Source organism: Peromyscus eremicus, unplaced genomic scaffold (assembly GCF_949786415.1).
Source record: "Peromyscus eremicus unplaced genomic scaffold, PerEre_H2_v1 PerEre#2#chr22_unloc_1, whole genome shotgun sequence".
NCBI lineage: Eukaryota > Metazoa > Chordata > Mammalia > Rodentia > Cricetidae > Peromyscus > Peromyscus eremicus.
The window spans coordinates 6257079-6275309 of record NW_026734286.1 but is presented as its reverse complement, the minus strand read 5'-3'; the positions used below and the strand labels follow the sequence as shown (position 1 = coordinate 6275309).

The 18231-nt window shown below is 46.8% G+C and overlaps 1 protein-coding gene across 6 annotated transcripts in view; it reads left to right on the top strand.

Annotated features, from left to right (window-relative positions):
• The window catches only part of Catsperd (cation channel sperm associated auxiliary subunit delta), a 51231-nt gene that overhangs the window by 16292 nt on the left and 16708 nt on the right, over positions 1–18231 (top strand). For all 6 annotated transcript variants that reach the window (XM_059252177.1, XM_059252175.1, XM_059252173.1 and 3 more), the window contains 3 exons: positions 3548–3661; positions 12005–12088; positions 16037–16187. In XM_059252177.1, the coding sequence (XP_059108160.1) occupies positions 3548–3661; positions 12005–12088; positions 16037–16187 (349 nt within the window). The remainder of the gene's footprint in view (positions 1–3547; positions 3662–12004; positions 12089–16036; positions 16188–18231) is intronic.

Here is an 18231-nt window from a genome sequence, read left to right as displayed (position 1 = left end):
ATACTGTGCATTGTACATAAGCCAGTCAAAGATAATTTTTTTGTTTTATGTTTGAGCAGGTAAAATATATGTCACATGTCTTGTAGTTATTTTAGGTTTATTTTCTCATGTCTTTAGTCAGGATTTCCATTAAACCCGATTTTCCTTAACCCAGAATGAATCCAGAGCCTCTCATTTCCTGTGGAAGCAAAAGCATAACCTCTTTCCCAAAGCAACATATCCCTTGACTTAAATTTTGAAGTCAAGACATTTTAAAAACATATACGTTGGTTTACTCCAGCAACTTTTATAATCAAATGTCTCTCAGCAGTTATCATTTGTACATTAGCCATCAAAAAAAATTTAAAGACAACATGGTAACATACAGTAATCAGACTCTCCGTGTAATTTCCATCCTTAAGTGGATTATTAAACTATTTTCTATATATTCTCTCCTCTCTCTCTCAAGCCCATGCACACTCTTCAAACACACTGTGACCCATTCAGAGGTCTTTTTGTCTGAATCTGTCCTTATTGTGTATCTCTAACCCTTTCTGTCTGTAATGAGCAGAAACCCAAAATCCAACCATGCAGCACACGCTTGTACCACAGCTAGTATGAGACTGTAGAAATCCACCTTACAGCTAAGCTCATGGCGGCTGGTGGTTGGCTCCATCTTGCAGGCAGCTGCTGAGACTGTGAGACTAGGAAGCCTGGTGTAGCTCCATTTCTGTGTATTTAGAACCTTTTTAAAGATTTTTTTTTTTGGTCTTATGTGGAAATTCCTGCCCTGCATTGTGCTGCCATATGTAAACAGAGTTTTTCTGAGTCCTGCCTTGTCCCACAGCCGATTCCAAATAATCACTCAGAGGCTTGTATTAATTATAAATGCTTGGCTGATGGCTCAGGCTTATTACTAGTTAGCTCCTACATTTAAATTAACCCATTTCTATTAATCTGTGCATCACCACATGGCCCCTGGTTTACCGGTCCTTTAGCATCTTGCTCCTTCTACAGCTGGCTTGCATCTGCCCCAGCTCAGCCCTTCTTCATCTCTGTCTTCAGTTTGATTGTACCACCTAACCTGATCTTGCTTCACCATTGGCCAAGCAACTTTCTTATCAACCAATGAGAGCAACATATATTCATAGCATACAGAAGGACCATCCCACCCTACCCACCTATACCCTATCTCTTGGGAATGTGGGCATTGTTGTCTAGACTATTCCTGTTTTCTGTGGGCACTGGTATCTTTGGGGGAACCTTGAAAAAATTAGGATAATTGTTAAGTCTTGGCTGGAATAGTTTGTGAGGCTGGACCATCTCAGCAAGCAGCCTTTAAGTTGTTCTGGATACAGAATTCTGCAGAGACTATAAGTGGCATTTTGAGATGCTGCATCACCTGGGCCATCCATTTCATTGGTGGCTGGTCTCCTTTTTCTGAAAATATAAGCTTTTGAAGGTAACATACATATCTGTATTAATACAAGTATAGACGATTTGTTGTACACAAGTTAGCCAAAGATGATTTTCTATTTTTATATTTGAGTAGGTAAAATATACATTACATGTTTTGTAGTTTTTTGAGGTTTGTTTTTTTATGTCTGTATTTTTTTTTGGGGGGGGTCTTCCCTGATCAAATCTGATCATCTTTAGCCTGGAATGAATCCACAGCCTCTCATTTCCTGTAAAAATAAAAGCACAACCTCTCCCACAAAGCAACACAACTTTTGACTTCCATTTTGAAGTCAAGATATTTTTAAAATATATAAATTGGTTTAATTTAGCAGCTTTCATAATCCAGTGTCTCTTAACAGCCAAAAAATTCAAAGACAACACAATCACATACAGGATCCAAACTCTCTGTGTATTTCCCAAATTTACGTGGCTTATCAGTATAATTATAAGAATAATTATTGTTAATATTTTACTCCTTTTTTAAAGACTTTATTATTCTTAAACTATTTTTAATCTATGACTGTTTATACTCTTTATCTTTTCTCTCCCAAGCCTATGTATATTTTTAAACACTGTAACCCATTTAGAGGTTTCTTTCGTCTGGATCTCTCTTTACTGAGCGTCTGTATTGTTCTGTGATCACATGAGGCAAATCTTAAATTGCTAAATCAACTGCCAGCATTGTTCAGCCTAGTGTATGGTGGAAGTGCATGGTGGCTAGCAGCTGGCTGCATCTCTCTGTACTGCAGCCAGCATGAGACTGTAAGACTAGAAAGCCACATTTGGCTCCATTTTGTGTGTTTGGAACCTTTTTTCCCCCATTTTTGTGTGTTTGGGGCCTTTTTTTTTTTTTTTTTTTGCGTTCTCAGGTCTTATGTGGATGTAGTTGCCCCACATTGGGTGACATATGTAGGGGGACTTTTCTTTTCCACCCACCAGTTCCCAAATAATCAACATGGAGACTTAATTTTAATTATAAATGCTCAGCCAATAGCTCAGGCTTGTTACTAGCTAACTCTTACAACATAAATGAACCCATTTCTATTAATCTACACTCTGCCATCTTGCACCTCCTGTTTCCTCTCTGTAACTCCTCTGACTCCACCCTCTTCTTCCCAGTGTCTTTAGCCTGGTTCTCTCTCCTAATCTTATCATGTCCACTTATTGGCCAGTCAGGCTCTTTATTTAACCAGTCACAGCGACATATGTTCACACAGTGTAAAGAAACATCCCACAGTAGTTACTGTCCTGTTGCTGTCATGAGATACTGTGGCCAAAGCACTTACAGAAGAGTTTGTTGGGGTTCACATTTTCACAGGGTGAGTCTGTGACTGTCATGGTGGGAGCCTGGCAACAGGCAGGCATGGTGCTGGGGCAGCAGCTGAGAGCTCTTGTCCTTATCTACAAGCAGGAGAGAGATAGAGAGCTAATTGAGCCTGCTGTGGCCTCAAAGCCCACCCCATGGCATACCTCCTTCACAAAGGCCTTGCCTCCTGACCCTTCCCAAAGAGTTCCACCAACTGAGGATCAAGTGTTCAGACAGATGAGCCTATGGGGGGGTCGTTCTCACTCAGATGCCACAGCGTGTGAACACAAGCATACAGGATGCAGCCTCGGAGCTTTCATAAGCAAGGTGTGTGCATCGGTCCCTCACCCCTTCAGAGTGCTGAGTAATTTGGTTGTTTCCCCTTTTTGATTGTTAAAAGCAAAGCTGTGCCAAGCACTCTGCCTCAGTCACGTGCCCGTGTTTGGCTCCATTGGTAAGCTGTGGTATCCATATGGTAACCTAAGTGGTGAGACTGCATCTCTGCAGGGGGTCAGGGGCCAAGCCCCGCCAGTGCTTACTTGTATATAGTTTCCATGAAAGCACAGAGTTGTCAGTTGTTTGGATTGGATGCCCAAGGATAGGTCAGTGGAAGTAATTCTCAGGCATAGCTAAGGATGACCTAGAATTCCTGACCCTTCACCTCCCAAGTTCCAGGACGTGGGTGTGCACCAGCATGCTGGGTGTCTGTGGTGCTGGGGATAGAAGCCGGGGCCTCCTGCACACTTGGCAAGCATTCCACCCATTGAGCATTCTTGTGACGTCTTCTGTGTGTTCTTCTCCCAGGAGTTATCGAATAACATTTTTGCGTATCTCCGTGGTGGACCACTGCCTAGGACCAAAATATTCTTCTCTAACAATGGAGGATTCTCGTTCCAGTACCTGGTCAGTGAGAGCCTGGTAAGTGGCTGGGGAAGGAGAGTCAAAAGCGTGGAGTAGAGTTGGCTCTGGGGAGGCCTTGCCCTCCCTCTGGCTCAGTGGGTGGTTAATACTGAAGGCAAGGACAGACATTTGCTCCTGTAAGTGACCCCCAAGTCACACTCCTGCAGACCGTCCTAATGGAACCCATCAGTTCAACTTGATACAACCTAGAGTCATTTGGGGAGAAGCCACAGTTGAGAAAATGCCTCTACCAGATGGAGCTGTGAAGCATTTTCTTGATTGATGATAGATGATATAGATGTAGGAGGGCCCAGCCCACTGTGAGCAGCGCCACCCCTGGCAGGCTGAGCGAGGTGTGCGGAGCAGCCACTAAGCAGTGTTCCTCTGTGTCCTCTGCTTCAGCTCCTGCCCTGAGTCCATCTGGTGATGGACTGTGCCAGGGAAATGTCAGGTGAAATAAACCCTTCCCTCCCCTAGCTGCTTGTGGTCATGCTGTTCATCACAGCAGCAGAGACCCTGACTGAGACAGTCATGGAAACCAGAAGTGTGAAATTAGAAAGAGGACCACTTGGGGGGAGGGAGTCAGGAGTGGGAGGGGACAGGAGAGGGCAGTGGGGTTCGTGATCAAAGAGCAGCATGGACAGGGAGGCTAAGGCTCTGTGTAATTAACACGTTGATGGAAAACTGACAGGCTTGCTGGGCGGTGGTGGCACATGCTTGTCATCCCAGCACTCTAGGAGGCAGAGGCAGGTGGATCTCTGTGAGTTTGAGTCCAGCCTGGTCTACAGAGCAAGTTCCAGGACAGCCAGAGCTACACAGAAAGACCCTGTCTCAAAACCAAACCAAAACCAAAACAAAAATGGACATTCTTGGGCATGAAGCAACTGTAGTCTTAGCCACTGAGGCATGCCGAGGAGGAGGATTACCTGACTGCCTAAACCTGGAACCAGGCAAGAAATATCGCAAGACTCCAAGTCAGAGTTTAAAGACAGACAGACAAGCTGGGCGGTGATGGCGCACACCTTTAATGCCAGCACTTGGGAGGCAGAGCCAGGTGGATCTCTGTGAGTTCCAGGCCAGCCTGGGCTACCAAGTGAGTTCCAGGAAAGGCGCAAAGCTACACAGAGAAACCCTGTCTCGAAAAACAAAACAAAAAAAAAGACAGACACACACACACACACACACACACACACACACACACACACACAGTGGGTGCTCTTCCAGAGCACCCAGGTTCAATTTCCAGCACCCACTGTGGGTTCACATGCATCTATACTCCAGTCCCAGGAGATCTGTCACCCTCTCTGACCTCCACCAGCACCAAGCATTTGGTTCACAGACACACATGCAGGTAAAACACCCATACACATTAGGAAAAAGACAAAAACAAAATCTATGTCCGTTCAGGACCCCAAAAGGTGCCTGTCTTAGACTTTCTGTGCTATAACAAAATAACCAGGAGTGGGTGATAGATGAGAAACAGACCAGCTGTGGCTTGAAGGCTCACAAGAGGCTGAGAAAGGAAGACAGCAAATTCAAGTCCAGCCTGGGCTATAGAGTAAGATCCTGTCTCAACAAACAAAATACCACAGAACAGAAACTCATTTCTCATGATTCTGGAGGCTGGGAAATCTCAGTTCCAGGTTCCTGCTGACTATTACCAAGATGGCTGCCCTTTACTTCCAAGATGGCTGCCCTTTACTTCTAAGATGGCGTCTCAAAGCTGTGTTCTGAAAAGAAGCTAATGAGAAGTGGAGGAGGACCTATGACAGAAGAGCAGAAGCATGTGAAAGACCTCAAGCCTTTCTGTGAGAGGAAAGCTGTGATTTGAGATTTGAGTATGGTGTTCCCCCAAAGTTTTGTATGGTGAAGGTGTAGGGTTTTTTTTAAGTCTTAGGGGGCCCACCACCCAGCTCTCAAATGAAGACATGAAAACTTATTCTTACTTGTGAATGTCCAGCTTTAGCTTGGCTTGTTTCAAGGCAGCTTTTCTAACTTAAATGATCCCATTTCTCCTTAACTATATTTTGCCTCTAGGCTTTTTATATCTTTCTTTCCTTCTTACTCCATGGCTGGCTGTGTTAGGCATGGTCTTGGTTCACGGCAGAAGACTTAAACATTTTAAATGCCCTATGCAGCAGATCTCAAAGGTTCAAGAATCAATATTTGTTATGTACATTCAGAGTACAAAAATTTAATTCCTAGTTACCTGATAGAGGCTCAAACCTGAAATCATGTACAGGAAGCTAGATGAAGCCTTTTTCTAGAATTAGTTAGTACTCTACATGACCATTAATATCATGACAAAAAGTTTAAAATATATATATTAATTTTATAAATTTTGAGTTATTTATACCTTAAGAAAAGCTTTAAAGAGTCAAAATACAACCAAAGGATTATGAGATTAGTGGCAATAGAATAGTCCCTAATTTTGGTTTTTCTTCTGTCCCGTATCAGGTGGTTCTTCTGACATGAGACAAAGATTTTCGATTTTATTTTTTTCTTTTTCTTTTTTTTGGGGGGGTTTTATTTTAACAAGCATGCTTGGGTTTAGAGAAAAGAGAACCACACTCCAACTCCAAAGCCAGCTTTAATTTTTTTTTTAAAGATTTATTATGTATAGTGTTCTGTCTGCACAAATCCCTGCAGGCCAGAAGAGGGCGCCAGATCTCATTACAGATGGTTGTGAGCCACCATGTGGTTGCTGGGAATTGAACACCGGACCTTTGGAAGAGCAGCCAGTGCTCTTAACCTCTGAGCCATCTCTCCAGCCCCCCAGCTTTAATTTTTAATTGGACTGGGGCTACAAAAAAGACCATTTGCATTATATGTCTCTAGAGAAAAGCAGAAACAAACATTTAGGAAGATTTATGAAATTTCATCCTGTTAGAGATGTGATATAATAATAGGCCAATTTACTCTTTATCTTATGACATTTTTTTCTGGATGATTTGTCCTTTTTCTTTATATGTCTCGTTTGTCTAGTGTTCTTTAGATTCCTTGGCCTTCATTCTCCTGAAAAGACAAAAATAAAACCCTTCCCCAACCCTAATTTTGGGAAAGTTCCCTTTTGGCAAGTTATATCTGATCAAATGAAAAGCATTTGTTAGTCTTATAAGTTAGTTTAAATTGAATGGTCATGCTGGTTGATGAACTATTGTAGCTAGAGTTTTTCTGCCTGGCCCACAGTCAGGACAAATCTCTCTCACCCACCAGTCCCACAGCCACTCAGACCCAACCAAATAAACACAGAAACTTATATTGCTTACAAACTGTATGGCCGTGGCAGACTTCTTGCTAACTGTTCTTATATCTTAAATTAATCCATTTCTATAAATCTATACCTTGCCACGTGGCTCGTGGCTTACCAGCATCTTCACATGTGGCTTGTCATGGTGGCGGCTGGCAGTGTCTCCCTTTCCCAGCTTCCTGTTCTCTCAATTCTCCTCTCTGTTAGTCCTGCCTATACTTCCTGCCTGGCCACTGGCCAATCAGTGATTTATTTATTGACCAATCAGCAACACATTTGACATACAGACCATCCCACAGCAAACTATCATCTCTTTTAATTAAGAGGTCTTTCTTGTTCAAATCTAATATTTATCAATCTTGATTTATGGTTTCTCCTTAAATTTTTGTTTTATTTTCTATATCTGTTCTGTCGTTCAGAGCAGTATGGTTTCTTACAATAGGCATTAGGTGCTTAAATTGCTCTGGGAAGGAGTTTCCTCCACAATGACAGGAAATGACTGAACTGAATTTGACATGGGGCCTGTGAGAGACCCCTCAAGGTGTTTCCCATTGGCAAAGGGTTACCTTGTCTGTCCCTTGTTGATCTACATTCGTTAGTCCAATGTCTGCCTTTGCCACACCTTATGCATGCTCTACAAGGGAGGGGTGTTCTGTTGGAATTATTCTTATAAAAAACATTGTTTCTGGGAATGCCCTGTTTACAATCCCTTTTTAGGTGACCTTGTTTACCAAAATTGAAACACTTGACATTTTAGTTTTCCTTCAAACCTCTGGAATCACCTCTCTTATCCAAGCATCATCATGGTTATGAGATTCAATATTGATTGTATCTGGGATCCATTCCTCCAAGGGTGCAGATCTCACCATTAATGTCCTAATTACCTGTTTGCATTGTGCATTAGCATTTTCAAAAGCCAGGGATTCAATTATTATTTGTCTAGCTTCTGAATTTGGTATCATTCTATTTATTGCTAAAGTCAATCTTTGTAGGAAATCAGTGAAGGTTTCTTTTGGGCCCTGTATAACCGTAGCAAGTGATTCAGTTTTCTTTCCTACTTCTTCAGTTCTGTCCTAAGCATTCAAGGCTGCTGTGTGGCATAAAGCCAGGGTGTGGTCATCATATAGAGATTGCCTTTCACATTAGCATAATCTCCCTCTCCAAAAAGTTGGTCTTGAAAGATTTCCATACCTCTAGCCTACTCCATTGTTCAGTGGTCTCAGCCTCATCTTTCCACCAGGTCCTCCACTATAATTGAAGAGCAGGCTCTAAGGCTGCTATAACCAAATCTCTCCAGGGATAATTTTATTACAAGTTGACCATGAGTTTACCATCTGCTTCACAAAAGGTGAATGCATGCTGTATGACACTATCACTTCCTTGGATCTCTTTAAATCTAACATTTGCACAGGAGTCCGATCAGCTCATACACAGTCTTGGGAATATCTATCATTTGGAAGTTCCTGTAAGGTTACTGGATAGATTAAGGTTGTCTGTTTGAAAACCTTAGGCTGTTTCTCTGTAACTTTATAATGAAATACTGAGATTGGTTCTCCTTTAAATTCCTCTGTCTGGGTCTGAATATCTCTATGATCTGTTTAAATAAATTTTTCTAAAACTTGTATCTTAGCACGCATATTAACCAACTTTTTTAGTGATAAAACAAAAATGATCAAACATAATATTTATAATTGACATTACGTAAATCTCATCTTAATTAATTAATTATCCTCTCATTTAATTACTCCAATTTCAAACCATCCAGCATATTATCATACAGAGACCTAACTGTATAGTGTTTCCATTTTAATAGTGTTTCCCTTTTTTTTTTAATGTGGAAAAAAGCTCTCTCTTTTAACTAATTCCACCCTTTAAGAATTCCCAGCCGGGCAGTGGTGGCGCACACCTTTAATCCCAGCACTTGAGATTAGAGATCCGCAGAGGCAGGCAGATCTCTGTGAGTTCGAGGTCAGCCTGGTCTACAAAGCAAGTTCCAGGAAAGGCGCAAAGCTACACGAAAAACCAAAAAAAAAAAACAAAACAAAACAAAAAATGTCCAACTGTCTCACTAAATCTGCCAGTGATGGAGATTCAGATGATGGTGAAGTGTGGGGCTGAGTGCTCTGCATAGACAGTAGAAGCCCAAGGAGTTTTTAAGGCAGCTACCTAGTGTGGCGGCAGCCCGAGGAGGGAGTCCAGAGAAATCCCACAACCCACTGGGAGGGAAGAAGCCAAAGAGACAGCCGTCTCCACGGGGGAACATTTGAAAGCGGCTAACTCCTGCGGTGTTTGGAACCCAAAGCCTATGGAGTCTGCTGCAGAGAGGCTGCAACAGAAAAATCCCAACTCGCTCAGAGGCTTGAGGAAAAGAAAGGAAAACCTTAGCTGGTGGGGTGGCTCTGGCCGCGTGCAGCTCTGGCCTGTGCCAGTGGCTGCAAAGCCACAGACAAGCGGCTTTTTCGTGAATTTAAATGCCCCAGAAGTTAGACTCCAGATATAGCTCGAATTCTAATTGGTCTTAATAATAAAAACTCTGAGTCAGATATAGGGGTAAATGCTGGAAGATCAGAGAGACAAAGGAACAAGCCATAGCTACTTACCTCACCAACTCCTCAGCCTGCAAGGGGTGAGCTCCTGTCTCTCTTCATCTTATATTCCTCGCTCCACCCAGCCATATCGATTCCTGTTTCCTCCTCCTTAGTGGTAGGATTAAAGGTGTGTGCCTCCCAAGTACTGGGATCAAAGGCATGAGATCCCAAGTGCTGGGATTAAAAGTGTGTGCTACCACTGCCTGGCCTCTATGGTTAACTAGTGGCTGGCTCTGTCCTCTGATCTCCAGACAAGGTTTATTTGTTAGAGCACAAATGAAGTATCACCACAGTGGATCTATGAGTTGGAGTCTGGCTTGGTCTAAAAACATCCCACAGACCCATCTACAGGAGAATCTTATGGAGGCATTTTCTCTATTGGGATTTCCCCTTCCCAGATACGTTTGGATTTGTGTTGTGTTGAGAAAAAACACCAGCACAGCTTTGTAACCACCAGGACATGAGTGTATCTCTCCACTTCCGCATGCTGCTGCCTTGCCAGAGACCAAACCTCGGCACATGGCTGACTGTCAGCTGTGACTTCTCAGCTGATAACTAGCAAGAAATCTTTCCCATTGCCGGGCCGGTGGCACACACCTTTAATCCCAGCACTTGAGAGGGAGAGGCAGGCAAATCTCTGTGAGTTCGAGGCCAACCTGGTCTACAGAGTGAGATCCAGGAAAGGCGCAAAGCTACACAGAGAAACCCTGTCTCAAAAAACAAACAAACAAACAAATAAACACCTTTCCCATTATAGCTTAATTTCTCAGATACTTCATCAAAGTTACAAGAATATGAAAAATGTATTTGGGAACCCTGCTGCAAGGGTGGCACTCTAGTAGATTAACCGTATCACAGAGACCCTGCTTTTTGTTAAAATAATTTATTTGTATTTTAGGTACATTGATGTTTGCCTACATATATGTCTGTATAGGGGTGTCAGATCTCATGGAACAGAAATTACAGACAGTTGTGAGCCGCCATGTGGGTGATGGGAATTGAACCCTGGTCTTCTGGAAGATCAGCCAGTGCTCTTAACCTCTGAGCCATCTCTCCAGCCCCAAGACTCTACTTTTTAATTGGTTTTTAACACAGGGTCTCATGTAGCCCAGGATGGCCACAGACTTGCTATGCATCTGACTGACCTCTGTGTCAGTCAACCCATGGAAGAAAACTTCAGAGGCACCAAAATATGTGGTGTCCTACCTACCAAGGAAGGAAAACAGGCTGGCCTTGAACTCACAGAGATCCGCCTGCCTCTGCCTCCCGAGTGCTGGGATTAAAGGCGTGCGCCACCACCACCCGGCCTTACATTGTTCTCTTAAAGGCAGGTTGAATAGACAGGCTGAGCACACAGTAGGACAGCAGTCTTACGTCTTTTTGTTGTTGTTCTTGATGTTTCAAGACAGGGTTTCTCTGTGTAGCCCTGCCTGTCCTAGAACTCACTCTGTAGACCAGGCTGGCCTCAAACTCTGAGATCTGCCTGCTTCTGCCTCCTGAGTGCTGAGATTAAAGGTGTGTTACACTAAGCAGCCTTAAGTCTTAAGTGACCTCAGTGTGTGTTATGAGCTTGGCTGTGAGGTCCAGCAAAAATTCAGGGTTTTTTTGGGGGGGGTCAAGAAATAATTTCATAAAATTGTATCACTACAGACTACACAGTCTTGATCCTCCACCTCCCATGTGTTAGGGTGAAATACCACCCCCCCAACCTGGTTTATGGGATATGGGGTGTGGAACCCAGGGTTTTGAGCTTGTAAGTACCCTCAACCATTGGGTACTTTCTATCCAGTCAAAACCTGGGGAGGGGCTGGAGAGAGTGCTCACTGGTTCGGAGAACTGCCTGTTCTTTTGAGCACTGGCTGCTCTTGCAAAGGACCTGAGTTCAGTTCCTACTACCTACATCAGATGGCTCACAACCAGCTGTAACTCCAGCCCCAAGGATCTGACCTCTTCTGGTCTCCAATGGCGTCTGTGCTCACCCACACATAGACACACACATGATTAAAAACTAAAAAGTAAATCTTTAAAAAATATCTGTATCAGGCTGAAGAGATGTCTCCATGGTTAAGAGCATTGGCTGTTCTTCCAGAGGTCCTGGGTTCAATTCCCAGCAACCACATGGTGACTCACAACCATCTGTAATGAGATCTGATGTCCTCTTCTGGTGTGCAGGCATACATGGAGATAGAGCACCCATATATGTAAAACACATAAATAAATCTTTAAAAAAATATATCCATGTCTTAGAAAAATGTGGGGCTGAAGAAGCAGGGAGATGTGGACAACAGAATTGGGTCTCAAGTGCGATTGGAGTCACACCCTGTCCTCTCCACACAGCTCTGGGCCTTGGCCCTCTTCTATGGCTGTTGTATTCCGGAGGCAGGAGATCTGCCTTCCTGAGCTTGACGAGTGATGTAGATTGTATTCAGAGCTAAATGCAAGATACTGTGTTGCCTCAAATGATAAATGTGTTATTGTCACATGCGTTTCATTCACACGCACCATTTCCTGTTTGTTCCACAGGATAGACTTAAAGGGACATTAGGAGGCATATTCCACTTTCATTCCTTGTCTCAGGTGGGAATACTTGAGGTTAAAAACAAACTGGTGAGTACTGAGCTGGATGTAAGGTGACCTGAGAGACGTGGGAGCGGGACTGGGGTCTGGGGGCTCTGACTGCTACAGTTAGCGCTTTTGGATTCTTCAGTTTGTCTATTACTTTCTTAGTTAGTTTGAGATGGGGCCTCATGTAGCCAAGATTGTCATTGAATTTCCCATCCTTCTGTCTCGATTTCCCAAATGATGGGAGGACATGACATACTAGGCAGGGAATGTGCTTTCTGCATCTGAGATACACTGACCTTTCCATTCATCTGCCCATTCATGTACCACTTATGCATCAAGCCATTCTGCCAGCCAGCCAGCTAACCATCCACCCACATACCCATCCTCTCATCCATCCGTCTACCCACCTACCCACCAGTCAACACATTCATCCATCTACCCATCCATCAACTATCCCTCCACCCACCCACTAACCCATTCATCCACCCACTTACCCATCCATCCTCCCTCCCAATTAAACATCCATCTTACCTACCCACCCATCCATCCATGCACCCCCATCCATCTACCCACCCATCCATCCACCTATCCACTCATCCATCCATCTATCCATCCACCCACACATCCATCCATCCATCCACCCACCCCTCATTGAAGGTTCTATGCAGGGCTTCGTTGATGATCCATACCCCCAGCCAAAGCAGAAATTTGAAGGTGATTTTCTGCCCCGTAACTCTCTACCTACTATTTTTCTTTTCCTCACCCTATGATCAGCCCTTGGCCTGTGGGTCTGTAAAACTGCAGGTGGTCTATCTGTAGGGCTCCCTCCACACAGGGAGGTCATGGCAGTCAACACCCTTGACCCATTACTGGATTAGCTCCATGAGAAAAGCTGAATTGGGGCATGAGCCCATTTAGTCTAGGGAATGCTTTGGGCTTGCAGCCCAGCTCTTTGCAGTCAGCTCAGCATGGTGATGATGATCAGGGTCACTGGGTCCCACACAGCATCTCTTCAGGCCTTGCAGAGGGAGTCGGCTCCTATGTGCAAGGCCTGGAGTGGGAGGGTACCCATGCCAGGACAGAGATGCACAGTTAGTCTCCTCATGCTTTGTGATTCCCAGCATCCCGAGTGATTCCCAGCATCCCAAGTGATTCCCAGCACCCTGAGCCCCAGGCTTCTGCACCCCAGATACTGTCTCTTCAGAGAACAAGCATGCTCACAGCCAATCCAGGCTTACTGGGCATAGGGATCCCCACTGCTCCTCATGTCTTCCAGAAAGGGAACACAGATGCCACACAAAGAACCATAAAGTTAGTAGTGGTCTTTAAACTCTATCCCTGGGATTAGTCAGCAAAACGCTCAACTTGTAAGCGTGAAGACCCAAGTTCCACCTGCCAGAACCCATGGAAAAAGCCAAATGTGATGGCTCGCACTGGAAATGCCAAAGCATGGGACATGGAGGCAGGAGGATCCCCAGGGCCTTTGGGACCATTAGCCTGGTGTATTTGATAAGTTCCATGCCAGTAAGAGACTGCCTAAAAAAGATCAAGGCAGGGAACAAGACATGGTGGCATACCCATCTGGAGGCAGAAGCAGATCTGTGAGTTCAAGGTCAGCCTGATCTACATAGTAAGACCCTGTTCCCAGTACCCACATTCAGCTGCTCACAGCCATCTGTAACTCCAGGTCCACGGGGTCTGGTACTGTCTTCTGTCTGGTCTCTTCAGACATGTCCACACAGGTGGCAGATACTCACACAGACATAAAGGTGTACATGGGAATTAAAATAACTCATCCCTGCAGCATGACCTCAGCAGGTCCATCGCCTCTGCACCTGAGTGTCTTCCTTTCAGTCCCCCAGGAGAGGGACACCGTGTGAAGCTTCGGGAAGCTTTTGCTGCCTGAATTTTCACCAAACCTCTGTATTCCAGTAAAACGGGAGTGGACATTCTTGCTAGGTTTTTTTTTTCTTTTTTGTTTGTTTATTTTTTTTGTTTTGCCACCATGCTCAGCCCTAGCCTTTCCCCCCCACTTTCTGAGACAGGGTTTCTCTCTGTAACAGTCCTAGCTGTTCTGCAACTCACTCTGTAGCCCAGGCTGGTCTCGAACTCACAGAGATCTTCCTGCCTCTACCTCCTGGGTGCTGGGATTAAAGGCGTGGGCCACACCTTGCCCTCTAGCTCCTGCTGCATTTTTGCAGGCAGGGTCTCACCATGAGGTCCAGGCTCGTTGCATTTCTTGATCATCCTGACCTTGCCTCCCATCACAAGCACATGGTGCCCTCCATGGTGTCCCTCTCCTGGAGGAGTGACGTAAATCACAGCTAACCAATCTCTTCCTTGTCAAGAAGGTTATATCAGCCTCACCCTCCAGACAGGGAACCTGTGCAAAGTGAATGGCATCCAGAACGTACTATGGGAAAGCATGGTGTTTCCAGAGCAGACCTACTTCCGGCCTTCTCAGCTTAGGGTTGTGGTCATGGGGCCGGATCCTTACCTCGGGTGCCCGGAGCATCCCTGCTGCCTCTCCATGCCAGCTAACCACAAATGTCTCCTCACAAAGCCATCACAGACCCCAAGAGACTCTGTGGCCTCTCCCCAGTGACCTGCCCCCTCGCTGCCCTAGGACACTGCCTGTGTTGAAGGCATAGGCTATGGGGAGGGGGGAGGGGGGCCTTTTCTAGTTTCCTTCTACAGCTATGACAAATAGCTTGGCCAAAAGCCATTTGGGGAGTATGGTGGTTTGCCCCTCCTAAGGTGAGTGTCACTTTTAGGAGGTGTGGCTTTGTTGGAGGAAGTGTGTCACTGTGTAGTTGGGGCTTTAAGGTCTCATATATGCTCAAACCATACCCAGTGAGTCAGGTCACTTCCTGTTGTCTGTGGGTATAAGGTATAAGAACTCTCAGCTCCTTCTCCAGCACCACATCTGCCTGCATGCTGCCATGCTTCCCACCATGATAATAATGGACTGAACCTCTGAACTGTAAGTGAGCTCCAATTAAATGTTTTCCCTTATCAGAGTTGCTGTGGTCATGGCGTCTCTTCACAGCAATAGAAACCCTGACTAAGACAGGGAGGAAAGGGTTTATCTGGCTTACACTTCCAGGTCACAGTCCGTCACCAAGAAAAGTCAGGTCAGGAGCTCAGGGCAGGAACGTGGAGGAGTTCAGTTCCTGGCTCATTCTTGCTCAGCTTTCTTAGGTGCCTAGGACCACTTACCTAGGGGATGGTGCCACCCATAGTGACTAGGTCTTCCTACCCCAACTAATCTAATCTAATCAACATTCATACTCAGAGGCCAAATATTCCCTCTCAGGGGTACCTGGAGGCTCATCTCCATGGTGACTAACCATCAGGGCCTGGAGAGGTGGCTCAGCAGTTGATATTGGTTCCCAGCCTTGAAGAGGACCTGAATTCAATTCTCAGCATCCTCACTGGGTGGCTCACAAGCACCTACAACTCCAGCTTCACACACACACACACAGACACACAGACACACAGACACACAGACACAGACACACACACACACACACACACAGACACACACACACACAGACACACACACACACACACACACACAGACACACACACACAGACACACACACACACACACACAGACACACACACACACAGACACACACACACACACACAGACACACACACACACACACAGACACACACACAGACACACACACACACACACACACCAGTAATTTTTTTAATCCTAAAAAAAAAACCAAACAAACAAACAAACAAAAACTCTCAGTCCTCACTGTAGGACACACTCTCTGGGGCATCCTGGGCAGGGCCAGGGCTGGGCAATGTCCTTGGCCTCTCCCAAAACCATCCCTGGAGCTCCCCAGTCCTGAGAGCTACCTCCCTGACTTGAGAAGTGCCTGACTTCACATCACTTCAGGATGCTGGCTGAACTGGACAGGACTGTCCCAGTGGATTTGGGTCACAGTGACTGAGTTACCTCTCTTATCTCAGGGTTCATTTCATTACATGGAGCACCCCCTGAATCACAGTGCAGGGATACCCTTTAAGTACAATGACTCTCTTGACGTCATCATCAAGCCAGGCCAGAGGGGGTTTCTGGTCCTCTGGAGTCAGACAAGTCTGTTGGTGTCCCCCAATTCAGGTAAGCCACGCCCCGTCCAGACCTCCACCAATGGGGATGGATTTAGACTGGGAACCCAGATCTTTGTATATGTTCATGTGCACATGGAGGCCAGAGGTATTCATCAATTGCTCAATTATTTTCTTTTTTATTTTTTTCTATATTTAAAAAAAATATATAATTTTGCCCAACCTGGAACTGGTTAGCAAATCCCAATGATCCTCCTGTTTCTGCCTCCTTATTGCTAGAATTATAAGCTGGGCTAGACTTTCAGAGAGGTGCTGAAGGTCTGAAGGCCGGCCTGTACTGGGGGATTCTAGGTGGGGCTCCACCCTGACCACGCCTCCAGCCCCTCACTGGGGGATTCTAGGCGGGGCTCCACCCTGATCACGCCTCCAGCCCCTCACTGGGGGATTCTAGGTGGGGCTCCACCCTGACCACGCCTCCAGCCCCTCACTGGGGGATTCTAGGCGGGGCTCCACCCTGACCACGCCCCCAGCCCCTCACTGGGGGATTCTAGGCAGGGCTCCACCCTGACCACGCCCCCAGCCCCTCACTGAGGATTCTAGGTGGGGCTCCATCCTGACCACGCCCCCAGCCCCTCACTGGGGGATTCTAGGCGGGGCTCCACCCTGATCACGCCCCCAGCCCCTCACTGGGGGATTCTAGGCGGGGCTCCACCCTGACCACGCCTCCAGCCCCTCACTGAGGATTCTAGGTGGGGCTTCACCCTGACCACGCCCCCAGCCCCTCACTGGGGGATTCTAGGCGGGGCTCCACCCTGACCACGCCCCCAGCCCCTCACAGGGGATTCTGGGCGGGGCTCTATCCTGACCACGCCCCCAGCCCCTCACTGGGGGATTCTGGGCGGGGCTCCACCCTGACCACGCCCCCAGCCCCTCACAGGGGATTCTGGGCGGGGCTCTATCCTGACCACGCCCCCAGCCCCTCACTGGGGGATTCTAGGTAGGACTCCACCCTGACCACGCCCCCAGCCCCTCACTGGGGATTCTAGGCAGGGCTCCACCCTGACCACGCCCCCAGCTCCTCACTGGGGATTCTAGGCGGGGCTTCACCCTGACCACGCCCCCAGCCCCTCACTGGGGATTCTAGGCGGGGCTTCACCCTGACTACGGCCCCGGCCCCCTCACTGGGGGATTCTGGGCGGGGCTCCACCCTGACCACGCCCCCAGCCCCTCACAGGGGATTCTGGGCGGGGCTCTATCCTGACCACGCCCCCAGCCCCTCACTGGGGGATTCTAGGTAGGACTCCACCCTGACCACGCCCCCAGCCCCTCACTGGGGGATTCTGGGCGGGGCTCTATCCTGACCACGCCCCCAGCCCCTCACTGGGGGATTCTGGGCGGGGCTCTATCCTGACCACGCCCCCAGCCCCTCACTGGGGATTCTAGGCGGGGCTCCACCCTGACCACGCCCCCAGCCCCTCACTGGGGATTCTAGGTGGGGCTCCACCCTGACCACGCCCCCAGCCCCTCACTGGGGGATTCTAGGCGGGGCTCCACCCTGACCACGCCCCTAGCCTCTTAGTTAATTTGATGTAGAATCTAAGTTGACTAGGCTAGCCTTAAGGTCATTTTGTATCCCAGACAGGCCTAGAAGTCTGGATCCTCCTGCCTCAGCCTCCTAGGTGCTCCTCCACTCCTAGGTTTTAGTTTCCTTGAGGTCAGGAGCGCACACACACACACACACACACACACACACACACACACAGTGCTCAGCACCACGTTGCTGGTTGGTCAATAGCCCTGAGGCAGTTTTATTCTTGATAGATACCCCGTGGCATGTACTCTGTAAACATGGAACACTGTTCTTTACTGAGTCCAGCTGTCACTTTTCAGAGCTCCCTTACCAAAGAGACTCAGGGGTTGCATTTCACCAGCGCTCACGTGTCCCTTGTGTTTTGAAAAATCAGGGGTCTGTCGAGTTTCTCTCCTTGGGCTTTGAATAGCAAACCAATGGCAAGCCGTAAAGACCCAGTGAATGAAAAACCAAATCAAAAAACAAACCAGTGAATGCAGAGGAGAGGTGTGAGGGCCGTGCAGGG